General features: G+C 37.7%; 2 protein-coding genes across 2 annotated transcripts; one reads left to right on the top strand and one right to left on the bottom strand.

Annotated features, from left to right (window-relative positions):
- The first annotated feature begins 28 nt into the window (after positions 1–28).
- Positions 29–5,074, top strand: eif3jb (eukaryotic translation initiation factor 3, subunit Jb). The gene is made up of 8 exons (XM_082162614.1): positions 29–189; positions 280–371; positions 1,844–1,898; positions 2,098–2,186; positions 2,311–2,425; positions 2,506–2,706; positions 3,812–3,885; positions 4,075–5,074. Exons 1-8 carry the CDS (start codon positions 168–170, stop codon positions 4,207–4,209), a joined length of 783 nt encoding a protein of 260 aa, XP_082018740.1. The 5' UTR covers positions 29–167; the 3' UTR covers positions 4,210–5,074.
- Positions 5,075–5,389: 315 nt separating this feature from the next.
- Positions 5,390–13,058, bottom strand: cilp (cartilage intermediate layer protein, nucleotide pyrophosphohydrolase). The gene is made up of 9 exons (XM_082162589.1): positions 12,930–13,058; positions 11,644–11,798; positions 10,941–11,003; positions 10,574–10,843; positions 10,079–10,255; positions 9,625–9,939; positions 9,012–9,120; positions 8,543–8,700; positions 5,390–8,413 (listed from the first exon to the last, which is right to left on the bottom strand). The coding sequence occupies exons 2-9, from the start codon at positions 11,708–11,710 to the stop codon at positions 6,057–6,059; spliced, it is 3,516 nt and encodes a 1,171-aa protein (XP_082018715.1). The 5' UTR covers positions 11,711–11,798; positions 12,930–13,058; the 3' UTR covers positions 5,390–6,056.
- Positions 13,059–16,402: the final 3,344 nt, after the last annotated feature.

Raw genomic sequence — 16,402 nt, 5'->3', positions numbered from 1 at the left:
TAGAACAGTAACGACCACACGAGGGCGTTGTAGCGCAGTGGTGCGCGCGGACTCCAGTCCTCCTACATCCCGTCAGCATGATGAAAGACAGAAGCGCGTAGATCAGAGCAGGTCTGTGCACATGCTTTCTCTCAGCTAGTACTTTAACTTACTCACACTAAGCCAAGATGGCGGATGCCGACGACTGGGGTAAGGAACTTTCAATATTTTGAGGTTACGTGTATAAGAGAGGGTGTCGGTCACTGTCTTAACCACGACATTATTTTGTTTTTCCGGAAGACGCTGACAGCTTCGATCCAAGTGAGCCGATCATAGTTGCCGCCGCTCTGCTGGATAAATGGGAAGGCGAGGACGAGGAGGAAGACGTGAAGGTAACGTGCGAATACCCATGTAATCAAAACTTTATCAATAATGAGCTTTTAAGTAACGTTACTTTTAATTCTGTCTTATCGAATGATATTGTGACTAAAGGTAGCAGCACAAATATGGGCGATCATGGTGTATTTTTAGCCGTTTAGCTAACGTTAACCTAGAATAGGCCCGTTTTATTTAGAGATTCACCAGCTGTATCAAGTTGCGTGTTCACGATTTTCTAGTACACTGACAGTTTCTGTGTGTTTACGTCAGCAAACGTGTCATCTTCCAGTTTTACCGATCTGTTATCTGACTGACAGATTCTCTCATCAATAATAACCTGCCAATCCAATATAGTAGCTTTGACAGCACGTCATTTTATGCGAGTGGCTGATGTTGAAATGTATTAATATTAACTGATATAAATCCAGTATTAACAACGAACAAGTAACGGGCCATGTGGACCTTCATTAGTAGCTTTTTATATTTGTTTCCGTTCATTTAAACGTGTTGCTAATCTTAGTTAATAAAATTGTTGTTGCTACTTTAACTTGTTAAATATACTAGTTAGCAGAGAACGTAGTATGCCGCAATTTACAGTTTCCCAAGGGAAGACATGCATGTCACGTTCTTGCTAGTCCCAAATCCTTTTTTAAAATCGGTTTTCGTTTCTTTCTACTATGCAAGTTTGTGTTCTACATCGCTGTCATGTGGATGCTGTAATTTTTGCGCCAGGCAGCAGCTGATTGAGTTCCTGTTGACGTCATTACGCGAGTGAGTGACGTTGCGTGTCGTGTTGACGCACAAATCTAGAATTCTCTCGCTCGCCATCGTCTGATCCATGCGCGCGCACGTGTTATCGTCATTTACTGCGAGTTGTTTTGTTTCATGGCAGCTCTAGAAATGCCTCGCTAAATGAACCCGTTAACTGAGGCCTCGAGAGTTCAAATCGACTTTTCTCCAGTGAAGAACCATGAAAACCTGGAAATGTCAGGGAACTGACATTTTATCATTTCTGTGCCTTAAAATAAAATTTTTAAAAAGCTATGGAACTTTCTGTAGATCTAGTTGCTCAGCTCAAATCTAAGCTATCTTTAATCAGTTCTGTTTTAAATTACTACATAACCATTGCTACCAATTTAGTCAGTATTAACCGTTTATTAGCAGAAGAGAATTTGTTTAACTTGATGCCATGTAAGATGGTCTTTAATATGGGGCTTAAATGTTGTTATTTTATAATCTTTGGTGCTGTAATTATAATGGCCAAATTAATCAAAAACACTTGTGCTCTTCTTTTATGGTGAATAAATTATGCTTTTTAAATTTCATTATATATGTAAGGAATAATGTTGAGGCAATATATTGTCCCAATTATCACACGGCTGCTTAACAAACAAGTAAATAGGAACAAGAAAACATTTGATTTGATTTTATATTATTTTATTAGTTTGCATATGGTTGGTTACCAACTGTATCTTTCTGTCTCTAGGATAACTGGGATGATGAGGAGGAGGAGGAGAAGAAAGTTGAACAGATAAAAGCTGGTATTGATCTCTGTTGAGCTATCATTTTTCACAATATAAATGTTGTTGGCAGAACAATATCATATTTGTAAAACTGGGCATTAAGTAGATCTTTTGTTGTTTTATTACTGTATTTATTTTTAGTAGTAGATGTTTTATTACTGTTTTCCTTGAACCCATGTGGAAAGTACTCTTATGGTTTGATTTACATTTCCTTTAGAAGTGAAACCTCCTGAGAAGAAAAAATTAAGTGATAAAATAAAAGAGAAAGAAATTGCTGAAAAGAAAAAACAAGATGAGTTGAGGAAGGTAAGAACAATATTATTTGTTGTATATTTACTCAATAATGAATGAAACCCTTTCTCTCCTGATACTCATTTCTTTTGTATATTTCAAACCATTTATAACCTTTGTTTTTGAAACTTGTGAATAGAAACAAGAATCAGCGATAAGTGAGAGTCTATCACCAGAAGAGCTTATAGCAGAGAAGCTTCGACTGAAAAAGTTGCAGGAGGAGGCAGACTTGGAATTGGCCCGTGAGGCTTTTGGTAAGAAACTTATTTGAAATCTTCCATAGTCCATATTGTAAATGTAACAGTCAATCATTGACCAAGCTTTCTGATTTCAGGTGTTGATCCTGCTGCTGCAAATTCTTCTACTACTGTTATGACAACAAACAATGACTCTGGAATTGAAGCCATGTGCCCCTCATCCAAAGATGACTTTGTTGCATTTGAAAAATTACTGAAAGATAAGATAACACAGTTTGAAAAATCAGTGCATTATTCCAGCTTTTTGGAGTCACTGTTTCGAGAGCTTTGTATTTCATGTAAGTGCAGAATTATATTTTGAGTTGTATGTGGATAATTATCTTCCTTTTTATTCTAAAAAAAATGGATGTTTGTGACAAGGAATTTCTGATATATCTCCAGCTGTTTAGATTAAATGGTGAGTTGCGTAACCTAGGCATGTGACTATCAAATTTTTATGTTGCTGAAGCTTTTATAACGGTATACGGTATTATCATGATATTGAAATAAGTTGCAAAAAAAAGGTGTTGTCATACTATAACCGGGAGAACAATAGGCATCACTTTACAGTAAGGTCTCACCTAGTTAATGTTAGTTAGTTCATTAACTAACATTAACAATGAGCAATAGCTACATTTGTTACAGAAGTTATTATTCTTTGTTAACGTTTGTTAACTGTTCATGTTAGCTCAGGTCCATTAAATAATACAGTTACAACTTTCGTGTTATTTAATGTTAAAGATTAATACATGCTTTAGAAGTATTTTTCATTGTCAGTTTATGTTAAGTAATGGAGCCTTATTGTAAAGTGTGACTGAACAATAAAGAATCAAAACATTTTCAAACAATATCTAGGGCATGTTGTAGTCCAGATTAAAATGTAAAAATGTTTAAGTTTGAAAATAAATAGCCTATTATATCATTAAATATTTATGAATTCGGTGCTGCGATGAACACCATAGCGAATACAAAAATCTGAATGTCGGTTAGAAACATTTAAATACTGTTCAGAAATAGAAAGTAGCGCAGCTGCCTTGTTTATGGGGTTACCGGGGTAATGTTCCATCAGCGCCATTTGCTGTCAGAGTGAATGTACATTTTCTTTCAGCGCTGCTCTTCACTCTTTACGCCATGCCTTTTTGACGCAGCATACAGCGGTGTTGTGCAGTTTAACCAGTTGATGGGAAAAGTGTTCTTAAAATGCATTCCAAAGAGCAGAATAATTCGTAATAAATAATTAGTTATAATTGAAGTGCCCATGATTAAAATATTGTGCATGTTCATTATTGTGATATATCGTATAACCGTATACGGCACATGTCTAGCGTAAACATAAGACCATGCACGTCTGAATGCTAGCCATTGTGCTAAAATATACTAACTCCTGTCTCTCTGTCTCTGTAGTGGAAGTAGATGACCTGAAGAAAATAAATACTACTTTGTCTGTTCTGCTCAATGAAAAACAAAAGCAAGAAAAGGTTAGTTGAATGATTTGACTGTTTTTAATCTTGTGTACTTGGTTTTAGAGGACCTTCGATTGAGGATGAAATTTATAGCCTCACATTTTTTTATAGTTCTATAAAAAAAAGTATTCATTATGGTCAAAATATCAATAGAAAAGTATTCTTAATAACAATCTTAATTTGTTGCTGTTGCATTATTCACAGGAAAAGAAGGCAAACAAGAAAAAGAAGAAAGGTGTTCTTCCTAGTGGTGGATTGAAAGCAAAAATGAAAGATGACATTGCTGATTATGGTGAATTTGACGGTGGCTACGGCAATGAGTATGATGACTTCATGTGACGAAGGTTCATCTTCCCCTTCCCATTCCCTCTGTGCCCAGACACCCCTGGAGACATTCAACATTTACCCGTTCTTGCTACTCAGTGCCATCTTGAACGCTGAACAATGTGTCAACCCTTTACTTCGTTCCAGTGGTGATAGACTCCTCATAAAGCTGCTATCAGCCCATTGTACCCCAGCGGCAAATGGGGAAAGGCAAATTTATTCAGATGGCCTTGAATTTATTTAAAAAACGTACTGTATGATGTGGGACATCTTTGATGGAGGCATTTTCTCTGATTGGCCTAAATAAGAATTTCAATGCCTTATAGAAAATATCTCTTGATTTCATTAAAAGTGGCTTATGTTTTTTAAGCTGTGCAATTTCAGTTACACAGAAGTAAAAAAAGTGATGCTCTATGCAAATTATTTTCTTCCAAGAATGTCCTTAATGAAAGTATGGTTATACTTTTCTTGCATATTTATACACACTTGGAAACAGTATCAGTTTCCAAATGTGAACTATAGTGTAATTCAGCATTTGAAATCAAAGTTTGTCAGTGCTTGGAGTCGACACTGCATAATTAACAGCTGGACCAGGTTGCTGCCAAGACTAGTCTTACAAGTTAGTCATCACATTATTATTATAATTTTTTCCCTTTAAGACTGTTCATAACTGTGTTAAATCAGTTTCGTAAAATCATAGATTGGTCTTATTTGAAACCAAAAAGGAAGACTGATTGTCCCTTGACTAATCGCTAGTTGGTCATACTAGTACTTAAGTCACAGTCTTAACATAAAGGCTATGTTTATGCAACTGGTCCCAGAAGTGGCACACTGATTAAATGAAGGGATGGAAAAATGAAAGTAAAACAAATGAAACCAAGCTTCATTGAATCTGTTGAATTTTGACCTTGCCATCATATGAATGCAGAAGTCTACTTGTTGTGCAGTTGTTCTCCACCAAAGTATATTTTAAATTAACTCAGTATTGCTGCACGCTCGATCAGCTAATTAATGATATTGAATATTGCTGGTTATATGACATAATATGGTAAATTTGCATCACTAGCTGAAGCAAACAGGTGTTATGTTTTTGTTTCACCCATATTTACTATACAGTAGCTTCTACAGGTATGTATGAAAATTAAATAAAAATTAAACTTATCAGCAAAAATGTTTATAAGAAAACAGCTTAGAGGATTTTCTTACAAATTTATAATTTGGGCAGTGACAATACAAAGACTCAAATGCATTGTTTTTTTTAAAGAATCCAATAAAATCATTGGTCTAAAAGAATGACATATTTTTCTAAAGGTTTTGGACATCTTAAAGAATTTTTCTAATTAATGAATGATAAAGGGCATACATGATTGTTTAGCTGGAGATGTTGTGTTCAACTGCTTTGTCTGGAGTATGCAATAAATATTTGACTATTTACAATTTCAAGTAGTAAAATATTTACCACAGTACAAGTGAGTAGGCAATATGTAAATGAAAAATTACATGAAGCACACATTCCTTTGGAGTTGCTTTGCTTAAAAAAAATAAATTGATTTTAGTTTTGTTAGGCTTTTAATAGGTGAAATTATTAAAAATGAATAATTAAAATAAAAATCTAATATGATTTTGCTTTGCAATTCATAAAATCTGTCAAATTGTTTGCCAGTTAATGTGATCAACAAACCTAAATTACTGAAGAAATTTGAAAAAACTTTGCCCCAGCCTTGTTCAAATACTGTACGTCTGTAATTTTCTTATTGCTGTCAAGTTTGAAAATGGCTTGAATCCAGTAACTCTCATAAGAGCAGTCCCCATAGAGATTGGGTCTGTCTTGTCTCATGTAGAGTTTTTAAGTTCTTGGAATATCAACCAACGGTCTGGGCACGTGTGTAGGAATTACGAGTACTCCTCCTCTTACTGCTGCGAGGTGCTGCTGAGCCGCCTCTCTGCCTCCGGTTTCCTCTTCCCTGCCGTGCACTTCCAGCTGTGGCTTGACCCAGTGAGTTCTGCATCTGCTGGAACATACTCTGCCTAGTGACCTCTTTATCACCACAGGTGAATGTTAATGCCACACCTTCATTGCTCTTCATGACTCGAGAGGTGCCATCTGATGTACCATCAAAGCAACGGCCAAGTGCAATTTCTTTGGCTGTCCGGGGGTCTTGGTCAGTCACAGTATAGATGCCGTAGTTGTGGCCCAGAGGGTCCAGAGGTGCAAGCATGGTGAACTCATTTGTGTCATTGTTGACAGCCAGTGGAAGGTGATTCACCAAGTATTCCTGTAGCATGCTGTTTACACTGTCTCGCTTGCAGCTGCCCTGAGGCATTACCTTCACGAGGGTCCGATCCACTCTGTCTTGATCGTAGAGCATCCCACTGCACTTAAACTCCAGACACACAGCTGAAACAGTTGACTGGTCCATGTCCCGGATGCTTCTGGAATCACGGATGCCATACAGTTGGCCAACGGTTTTTGGATGGGTACCTCCCATATTGCGAGAACGAACATTGATCTCATGGGGACTGTTGAGTTTTACTTTAATGTAGCAGGCCCTGTATTCCATGGGCTTTGGCCACCAACTCAAGTAGTCCTCAGTCCAGCTCATAGGATCGTCCTCATTGAAAGGCACTGTGTTGTAATCATACCGATCTCCTTCAACTCTCGAAAAACGGAAGTGAGCTGCGCTGAATGGAGCTTCCTCACACTCTTTAAGCTTGTCAAACGGATAAACTGGACCATTGGCCTCCTCAGCCGTGTTTGACCGGGGTTTGGCCACATTCATGCTGAATGCTGTCTTTTTTATTCTGCGATCTTCGTGGTCCGTACGTCTATAGTTAAGTTTATTCAAATAGGGTTGTGGGACGCCAATTATGTTAGGATTCAACTTTGGAGAGGATGCTACTGCCTCTAGCTCTTCTCCCCCAAGGTTGGCCATGATGTAGGCCGAATATGCATCTGCTTTCTGTTCATCACAGAAGGCTGGAAGGCAGGCACCATTTGGGCCAGTGATGACACTATCAAATCTACCCCAAGCCCGAGGGTTGGTTGAAAACCCTGGTGTGGGCTCCATATTTATTAAAGTCATCACTACTCCTTCAACTTGCTCACTTGGCATGTACCGGTCGCTACGGAAAGCCCGCACTTTCACGTAACATCTCCTGTTCTCAGGTACATCCAAGTTAAATAGCCGCCTCTCACGGATTTCCATGTTACCTATGAGAAAGGTCCTCTCCTCTCTTTTCCCCCTTTGCTTCTTCTCAGCATGGAACTGGCCCTCTTCCTCCCACAAACCTGTCTCAGGATTAAGAGACCATAATTTCATGGTCTTTAAGTGCTCGGGCATCTTCACTTGTGCAGCATCGAGACGCACTTTCACCTCTCCGGCATTGAGCGAGTCGCCTCCTTCTTCATCCCTAAAGTCCACTGAGAACATTCCATAGGTCCTCAAGGGCAGAGTGTCACCTTCATCACCAATGAAGTTGAGATCACTTTGGGCAGCCGCTGCTGTTGATACATCCCTGGGGTCGAGGAAAGTCACACTGGCTTTGACATTTCCCATGAACACTTCTCCATTTTCTTTATAGAATGCATTGGGTGGGATCTCAATCTCAGCAATGGGATCCTGGCCTTCTACCTCACCAAGATCTAGCTTATTAGTTTCTCTTGAGCTGATGGTCACAGCTGGCTTTTTCCTCAATAACTTGATCTCATAAAACACAGCTCCACCTTTAGGATTGAATGGTAAAACTTTTGTGGTGTTCACAAACTTCTGCATGTTGTCCACAAATGTGAGGACTAGACGCTCAGTGTTTGTTGGTACCTGGATTGAGAATGTGCCTTTGTATCCAGTTCGACTTACTCTTGTGCCATCCATGTAGATGTGTCCAAACCTCATGGGCTCATCAGTGTCTGCTGCAATAGCACGTCCACGAATGATAGCTTTTGTGTCCACACATATTTTGCAACCACACTGAGTCACTACCATGATGGGCAACTGATATCCCTGACATTTAATCTCTTTCTCCTCCATGTTTGAAATTCCACAGCAGTAAGACACTGAGTCTTTGCATCTGATGCCGTTATCCAGCTTCCCTGTGCATGTGGATGTTGGGCATCTCCCCACATCGTAATACAAAGAGTTAGTCTCGTTTTGAAAGCAGTCATGTGGTAGGCGGATCAGGTGGGAATCAGGCTTAGGATTGCACGACGGTGCTTTTTGGCCTTAACACAGAAATAGATAGAAAACAGATAAATACCAAAATAAGATCACACTATTTGTAAAGTATTTTGATAGATACCTTTTAGGTTAATTTGAAATATGTATAGTTAAAGTAGGATATAAGGGCACACCAATAACCGTGAGGGTGGCTGGTTTGGATTTGATGGCTCCGTTCTCATTACTGGCTCTGCAGTAGTATTCTCCAATATGGTCCAAACTGAGATTCCTCAAAACCAGTGTCTCGTCATACTGATATTGACTCCTGTCCAGCAGAGTGCCATTGAGGAACCTAAAGATATACGACAGTGATTATGATTGTGTTTTCACATTCAGGATAACTGTTGTCATGGGGTGGGGACCAATTCTTAATAGCTAAGAAATACCTTCATGTTAACCTGGTTTGTTTAAACTGTCTTCATTTACACCTGTCACATTCTTTTGAAGGAACATAAGACATGAGGGCTTTGACTTTAGATACTAGATGCTGTTTGTGATTCTCTACTTTTTCATTTAATGCCATCTAAAGGGCAACATGGTTTCCTTGTGTTCTGCTGAAATTCTATAGTGAACATCAATTCATATCTGAAAGCATAATCATACCATTCATACTGGTTTGGTTCAGGTGTCCCATCAACCTTACAACAGAAGGCAGCTGTTTGACCTTCCCTTCTGGCCTTGTTCTCAGGGTTTTTCAGCACATACAATTTTTCTGAAGAACACAGAGAAAAATGATTGTGTTACAGGTATTGTTCTTGTACACCCATTTTTTTTGCTTTGATGAACTTCAATGATTAGTTTCTGTTATGTATTCTACATTGTTGCAAATTCTGCAGAATTTTCACCAAGATAATGTTATATAGCTAGCTAACATGGATGAGGTTTTGTCTAAATAGCAAAAAAGGAATTGTAATCATCTCGAAAGCATCTACAAACCAATCAGTAATGTTTTTCATTGTATGCCATTGTTTTCCAGCAAAAGTGTGTTTTTGAATTTATGGAGTTCCATAATAGCTGCATACTTATAGCTTGTATTTATTTTTTAGCTTGTATAAAGATTAATTATTTTAGTGGGGGGAAAAATAAGTAAAAATAAAACTTAACATTTAATAAAAATTAAACACGCATCTTCAAAAAAAAAAAAAACTTAAAGTAGAATTCTAATGCTAATACAGAATAGGTTAAATGCATTCAAGGTCATTAAAAAAATCATTACTTGCTCTCTCTAGCTTCAAAAGGAGGACGGACGTGCGTTCGGTGCTTGGTGGCACAGTGACTTGGTGTGGAGCATGATTATTCAGCTTGATCATCAGAGTACTGTTGCCATCAGGGCAGATTCCAGGGACCTGAAAGTGCCCATTGTGATCAGTAACGGTGAGGAGTTTTGCCCTGGAACCAGCACGGAGAATGGCAGCTCCAGGTGCAGGGAGACCCCCGGCACTACGGACTGATCCTAAAACTGTATGATCCTGGCACATGCAGCCATCACACTCATCGTTTACTTTGCCCATCATGCACTGCAGATCACAGCCTAAGGAAGAAAAGTGGAAAGAGATTTTTTTAACAACAAATGGTAGGATGACAATAAAGATTTAGAGATTTCTTGTCTAAATGACAATAAAGTTATCCTTTTTAATCATTATCTTTAGGAAACTGAGTAAATGCATTACGTGGGCAAGGTGGCCCCTGGCATGACCTGCCCTCGACCGTTTGGCCATTGCATTGTTTAGAAGTGGATTTGCAGCTTCTAGAGCGATGCTGTGTTGCCACCTGATTACATTGGGCTGGACACACACTCCAGTCTGACCATGGACCCCATATCAGTTCTTCATTATCTGAAACAATGTCTGAATGGAGAGAGGGATAATATACATTTATTTACAATGTATTTTCTAGGGTGTCATCACCTTACAAAAACTGTGATGTTAACTCATGGTAAACTTAAAACAACAGATTTCTGAATAATTATTTGTGCAGACTCCACCTTTTCTATTTAATTTGAATACATAATCTGCTCACCATTATTATCAGAGAAAATGTGCATAATAAAACTTTGAACATTACAGTATTTATTTATAATGATTGTTAGAAGCATTATTCCATTTAAAGCAGGGAATAGTTGTAGTTTGAAATATTATTTGGCTTATAGAGGCGCATTTACTTACTTCTAGGACATAGGAAGCGTACAGCATAGTTTGAGCAGTTCCTCCCAACAGGCTGTTCATCATTGACACACCAGAAGCCTACAACCGGGTCAGCATGTACTCTTTCCCCAGTGCTGCGAGCTGGGATCCATTCGGTAGTGCGTGCCTCTAGAGCTCGAGGAACCTCACACACACGCGCTCGATAATAAAAACGAATGGCATTCAGGTTCTCATAGTCTCCTTTTCCTCCAGGGTGATCTACATTGAACCATGTGGTCCACTCGTAATTATCTGAAGAAAATTAAATTTTTATGGCTTTAAACATCCATTTGGATCTCCTTTTGAAATATTTCATTGGCTATATATTGTCAGAAACATATACACCTACCTTCATTATGGTACACAGCTGGGTTTGGTCTCCATGATGTCCCCATGATGTTTCTCCATGTCCCTAATAAAGGAAACAAAAGCTTTATTTCTTAAAATCTTAGCACAGTATCTCAGTTTTACCTTGCTAATTCGAAGACAGCCAAAGTTTTGAGAAAAAAAAAAGTGTTCTATTAATTATATGATGCAGTCCAGTGATGGGCTTAACTTACTTTTGATGTGGTAAAGAAAATAAAGCATATTGTAGATTAATCAAGGATTATTGTCATGAGCCTAACTATGGAAGTGAAAATGTACTTCTTTTCATTCCCCTTTCAGATTATTTAAGAGCCCTTTTCTTTATCCTGACATGCAGAGTACAACAGAGATTTCCGCTAGTGGTTCACACACAGAGTAGAACCAATTGCTAGCAGGTGTCTTTCTGCCGCTGGCTCGCAAAAACACCTCAGCTTCTGGATATATACGGGGACACCAGAACAATGTTGCCTTTCCTGCAATAATGAGTTTGCTGAAGAGAGGTTTGGGGGTTGGGGTATTTGGAAGAGTCATGTTTCTAAGAGCCAGCTGTCAATATTCTGTTGAAATCTTTCAGCTTCTGCCATAATGACATGCCAGATGACTGCATTAACAATAACTTGCATTAGCAATAAAGTGTGAAATGTGCTGATTCAAATGACGTTCACAGGAGTTTTGCCAAAACAAACCTTGAGAAAAAGTGCCTGTAATTTCCAACAGAAACAGAAGAAAGGTCCATGCTGAGAGGCAGCCCATCCTGGCTCCCTGTTAATGACCTCTGACCTCTGGAAAAGACCCTCTCACACACAGCTCCTTCAACACAAGAATAGTCCAGACACAGATCCTATGCCAATCAGATATTAATATAATAACATTAGTAAATTGCACAGAAGGAAATTGACCACAGTATTTTCACTTCAGTAAATCATACAGGAAACTCTTGTGTCTTTTTTATTTATTCATTTTTTTTTTTAGCTTATTATGAACTCATTTCAACTTTTCCAGATTCAAACGGACCAAGAAAAATTACAAAATTAGTGTACTGAAAAACTTTCCATTTTACATAAACAACCAAAAGACTTTAGACAGGATGAAGTAATACAGTGGAGATCATGAATACTCCTGCTAAAACAAATACAAGCTGCAGAGAAAGAGCTTAAAGTACTTAAAGCTGCTCTCAAATATCACATCTGTGAGAGCCATCACTGTGTGTCAAGGGAATGCACAACTGTTTTTACATCCTGCCAGAAAACTCAGACCTAACTACATTCCATATGCACATAGAAAGATTTGTGTATGGAAAAACAAAATGCAGTCAATTTGAACAGTTTATCTCCATATTAGAATTTGATAAGCCTTTAAAAGTCTACACACAAAAAGACTAATAGTATACTTCAAAATGCAACATTTTGTTTTGATGTCAAAATCAGACTATACACTCAAAAGCAAAAGCTATCACAAGGGCAGGGCAGTACCATTTCAGGTTACACTTTATTTTAAGGTGACATTGTAACTGTGTACTTGCACAAACAAGTACTAAGTAATATTAATTAACTACATGTACTTACTATAGGGTTAAGGTTATGGTTTGTTACTTTATAACTACTCATTACTATAGTAGGTACATGTAACATGTAAATACGACACCTTAAAATAAAGTGTTATACCTAAAGTGTACTTTTTAGTACATTTTGAAGGGTACCACCCTAGTGACAGCTTTTGTAACTGATATGTGGATAAAATAATTTGTACATACAAAAAAAAAGAAAGAAAAAGAAATAGCAACAACATCCAAATTCATGACTGAACAGATATTTTTTTCTCAAACATCCATGAGACCAATAAAAAAAATCTACAACAGTAAGGAAATTACTTTCCACTGTAAACAATTTAGAAAGCATTAGTGTCTGAATCCAAATCCTCAAAATGTGGTTACAGAAAAGAAAGCAAAAGATCTGAGAAAATGATACCTTACCAAAGCAAATGTTTCTCTGTGAAATGGAAAGCTCTTGTACTCCTGCTTGCTTCTGTGATGTATTTACAGAGCAGTTGCTAAATAGTTGGAGTGAGAAGGAGAGAGAGAGAGAGAGAGAGAGTGAATGTGAAGTCCAGGTCTGTGTTCAGTACTTATATAGCTCAGCCCTGAGCCATAGATTCGGCTCTCTGCCATGAAATAACATCATGGTCCAGGCTAGCACTATCTACTGCTCCTGTACAGTCGAGGAAAGGGCTGGATTTCACAGTCAGGGCTATCCTGGAACAATATTCTTAAAGAAATGATAGTGAAATGAATTGATAGATGTCAGTTTTTTTTTTAGTCCTATAGTAGCAAAAAAATTATCCTGTGACAAAGTATTCAGATATGGTTGTAAGTAGACAGAGACAAAAACACAAATACACACACACACAGTGTTTTTTCTCCATAATGATTCGCAGTTGTGTCAGCACTGTGGTGAGATATTCGTTGCTGTGAGTATGTTTAGTTATGCAACATTCACAAGAAAGCCATTCAAGAATGAAATCCATGCATTTCAAACACATGAAAGCCATTATGTGACTCTTTCTCGAACACATTAGCATGTACTTTCCCATCTGTCCCTCTGAATGTGTTGATAAACAATATGAGTGATTTGTAACACTAAAGAGCCAACAGCAATACACTGTGGCTTTTCAGTCATGATGTCAGATTCTGCAGAACAAATCCACCATATCAGCAGAACATAAAACTGTCTGATTGAAAACTGTAAGAAATAACAGACCCTAGGGTCAATGGGAAGTCAGAGCAAAATATGCCTAAAATATAGCAATATGGTAAATATCAGGTCTTGCTTTAGATAAAAGAAAGTGTTACTTCTTGCATTAAGGTCTTTTAAGATCTCACATTCATCTCTCATCTACTTAAATTAAATCTGACTTTATTATTAAATCAAACTTTAAACAGAGCAATGGACAAGTTTGTATGGTTTAAAACAACATAGTTTCAGTCCATTGGCCCTGTTGAAATTCAATATTTACTAATGGCTTCTTGAGGATAAGCTTTAAATGCCTAATTTAAATGCCATACTTATTGTATATTAACGTAAGATATATCAGAATGGACAGTCATTTTAAGTCAGTCGCACAGACACTTTTTTTTATTTTTATGGGACTTAAAGGGATAGTTCACTTTGAAATTAATTTTTGGTATGTTTTAGCTTACCTCAAGGGCATCCAAGATGTACAGTAGGTGTCTTTTTTTCCGCAGTAGTTTCAATTTTTATATTTTTAGGTCAAATCGTTCTTGTCTGTCAGTCATATAATGCAGGTCTATGGTCATTATCTCAAAACACAAGCACAGAGTCCAAATTAAAACAATTCCCCGTCGTCCAAATTAAACAATTCCCCATCGTAAGTACACATTGATGGCCTAAGACACGAAACGAGCGGTTTGTGTGAGAAAACGAACAGTATTTATAGTTTTTACCTCTTATACGCAGACATGTCCGAGTGATCTGATCTGACGTGTACGCAGACTGGTGCATAGATATATACACTAGATGTCGCCTTAAAGACATTCGTTCCAATGAACTGCCGTAGACAAGGCGACATCTAGTGTATATGTCTATGCGCCAGTCTGCTTACACGTCAGATCAGATCACTCGGACATGTCTGCGTATAAGAGGTAAAAACGATATAAATACTGTTCGTTTTCTCACACAAACCGCTCGTTTCGTGTCTTAGGCCATCAATGTGTACTTACGATGGGGAATTGTTTAATTTGGACGACGGGGAATTGTTTTAATTTGGACTCTGTGCTTGTGTTTTGAGATAATGACCATAGACCTGCATTATATGACTGACAGACAAGAACGGTTTGACCTAAAAATATACAAATTGAAACTACTGCGGAAAAAAAGACACCTACATCTTGGATGCCCTTGAGGTAAGCTAAAACATACCAAAAATTAATTTCAAAGTGAACTATCCCTTTAAGTCTCATAATATAAAGCCATTTTAACTTACTGTTTTAAAATTCAAAGTCATTGTTTAAAAAAAATTAAAAAAATCTTCATTGTCTATGGCATAATGGGACGCATGAATGTTTGTGATGCCGTTGCCATGCTGGCTTAGTTGTTCGAATTAAGAAACACCAGATGTTCTGGGACATAGAGCATATTGTAAAAATATGTTCATCAACTTCATAATGAATGTCTCTGTATACTCGTATCTCTGGAATTCAAATGACCTTCATTACCTTGTCTCATGTTACCTGTGGCTCAAGGCCACACTGATTTGTGGTCTTTTATTTTTCTATGTCTGAAGAATTATTCCATTATTAGTATTTGTTTAAGACATTTCACTTGAGCAATAGTGTTAGTGCTGTTTTATGGTGGTGATGGCTGTGATTCAGCTACAGATAATCACAAGCAGGATAATATTCAGCACTAGAGTACGGTTGTGAAACAGATCGGAACACAGAAATGGCTGAAATCCATTTTCAACTTCCTGATACATAATGGCTTACAGTTCCTTTTTCACAGGCAACATTTAGGCCCCGCATGCATGAATGGAAAAGTAGACAGCACCAATAAAATCTTACCTCAGGTTTTCTGGACACTAAATGTCGCATGAATGTCCTGTGTTGAGGCAATTTGTTAGAGTGTGAGGTCATTAGAACAGTATAAAAACAGGAAGAAGTTAGTGTCCCAGTATTCACAAAGGTACATTCAGTAACAATGAAGACACTATTATGAATTTTAGGGTTAGAGGTTCTTGCTGTTCCCTATGAAGAGCACAACCACAATCAACCCTCAAACGCACACAATTTACACACACACACATTATTTATCTCATCTTTCATAACTTACTAAAATAACTATGGCACTACAGTGGTGGTGTGGTGCCAGATGTCAATACCATGGCACTGATTACCATATACTGCACTACAAGATAATGCAAAGAATATCATGGTACTACCATGTTTATGTAAAAAAAAAAAAAAAAAATCATGGAATTTGTTTATTCAGAACACGCACTGTACAGTTCTTCTCATCAGCAGCAGTTTAATAGCTGTACTGCACTGTAATCTTGTGAGGTTTCTTTATGAGGCCTTTTAAAGTGGACTGCTGCTCTTCAAACAACTTATTTCTCTCTAATTGAGCAGGACAGGACCTGAAGGGTGGGCTCACGGAGACAAACTGGAAAGACAAACAAAAACAGACAAACACACAAGGTTTGCCAGTTGCCTAGCAACAGGCAAAGACTCAAGACAAGTAATGGCACACGTCAATACCTCAGTAAGAACACATTTGTGTGAAAAGTGAATGGACTAATTTCAGTTCAAACTAAGTTTCTGTAATTTGGGTAAAGATTGTTTTATCATTTAAGTCATGGTAAAGTCAAGTATTCAAAGACACCTCTTTTTAGATTGGACTTTATCAAAGCTTCTGTTGCGCTTCTTGTAGTAGT

Source organism: Leuciscus leuciscus, assembly GCF_965113295.1.
Source record: "Leuciscus leuciscus genome assembly, chromosome: 2".
Lineage (NCBI taxonomy): Eukaryota > Metazoa > Chordata > Actinopteri > Cypriniformes > Leuciscidae > Leuciscus > Leuciscus leuciscus.
Note: the sequence above shows the minus strand (reverse complement) of the source record. Positions and strands in the feature narration are given on the sequence as shown.

Coding starts and splice junctions, on each gene's coding strand:
- eif3jb (XM_082162614.1), top strand. CDS start 168: ATGGCGGATGCCGACGACTGGG. Junction 190..279: donor GGCGGATGCCGACGACTGGG/GTAAGGAACTTT, acceptor TTTTTCCGGAAG/ACGCTGACAGCTTCGATCCA. Junction 1,899..2,097: donor AGTTGAACAGATAAAAGCTG/GTATTGATCTCT, acceptor CATTTCCTTTAG/AAGTGAAACCTCCTGAGAAG.
- cilp (XM_082162589.1), bottom strand. CDS start 11,710: ATGGGCTGCCTCTCAGCATGGACCTTTCTTCTGTTTCTGTTGGAAATT. Junction 10,844..10,940: donor AGCTGTGTACCATAATGAAG/GTAGGTGTATAT, acceptor AATTTTCTTCAG/ATAATTACGAGTGGACCACA. Junction 10,256..10,573: donor ACGCTTCCTATGTCCTAGAA/GTAAGTAAATGC, acceptor CTCTCCATTCAG/ACATTGTTTCAGATAATGAA.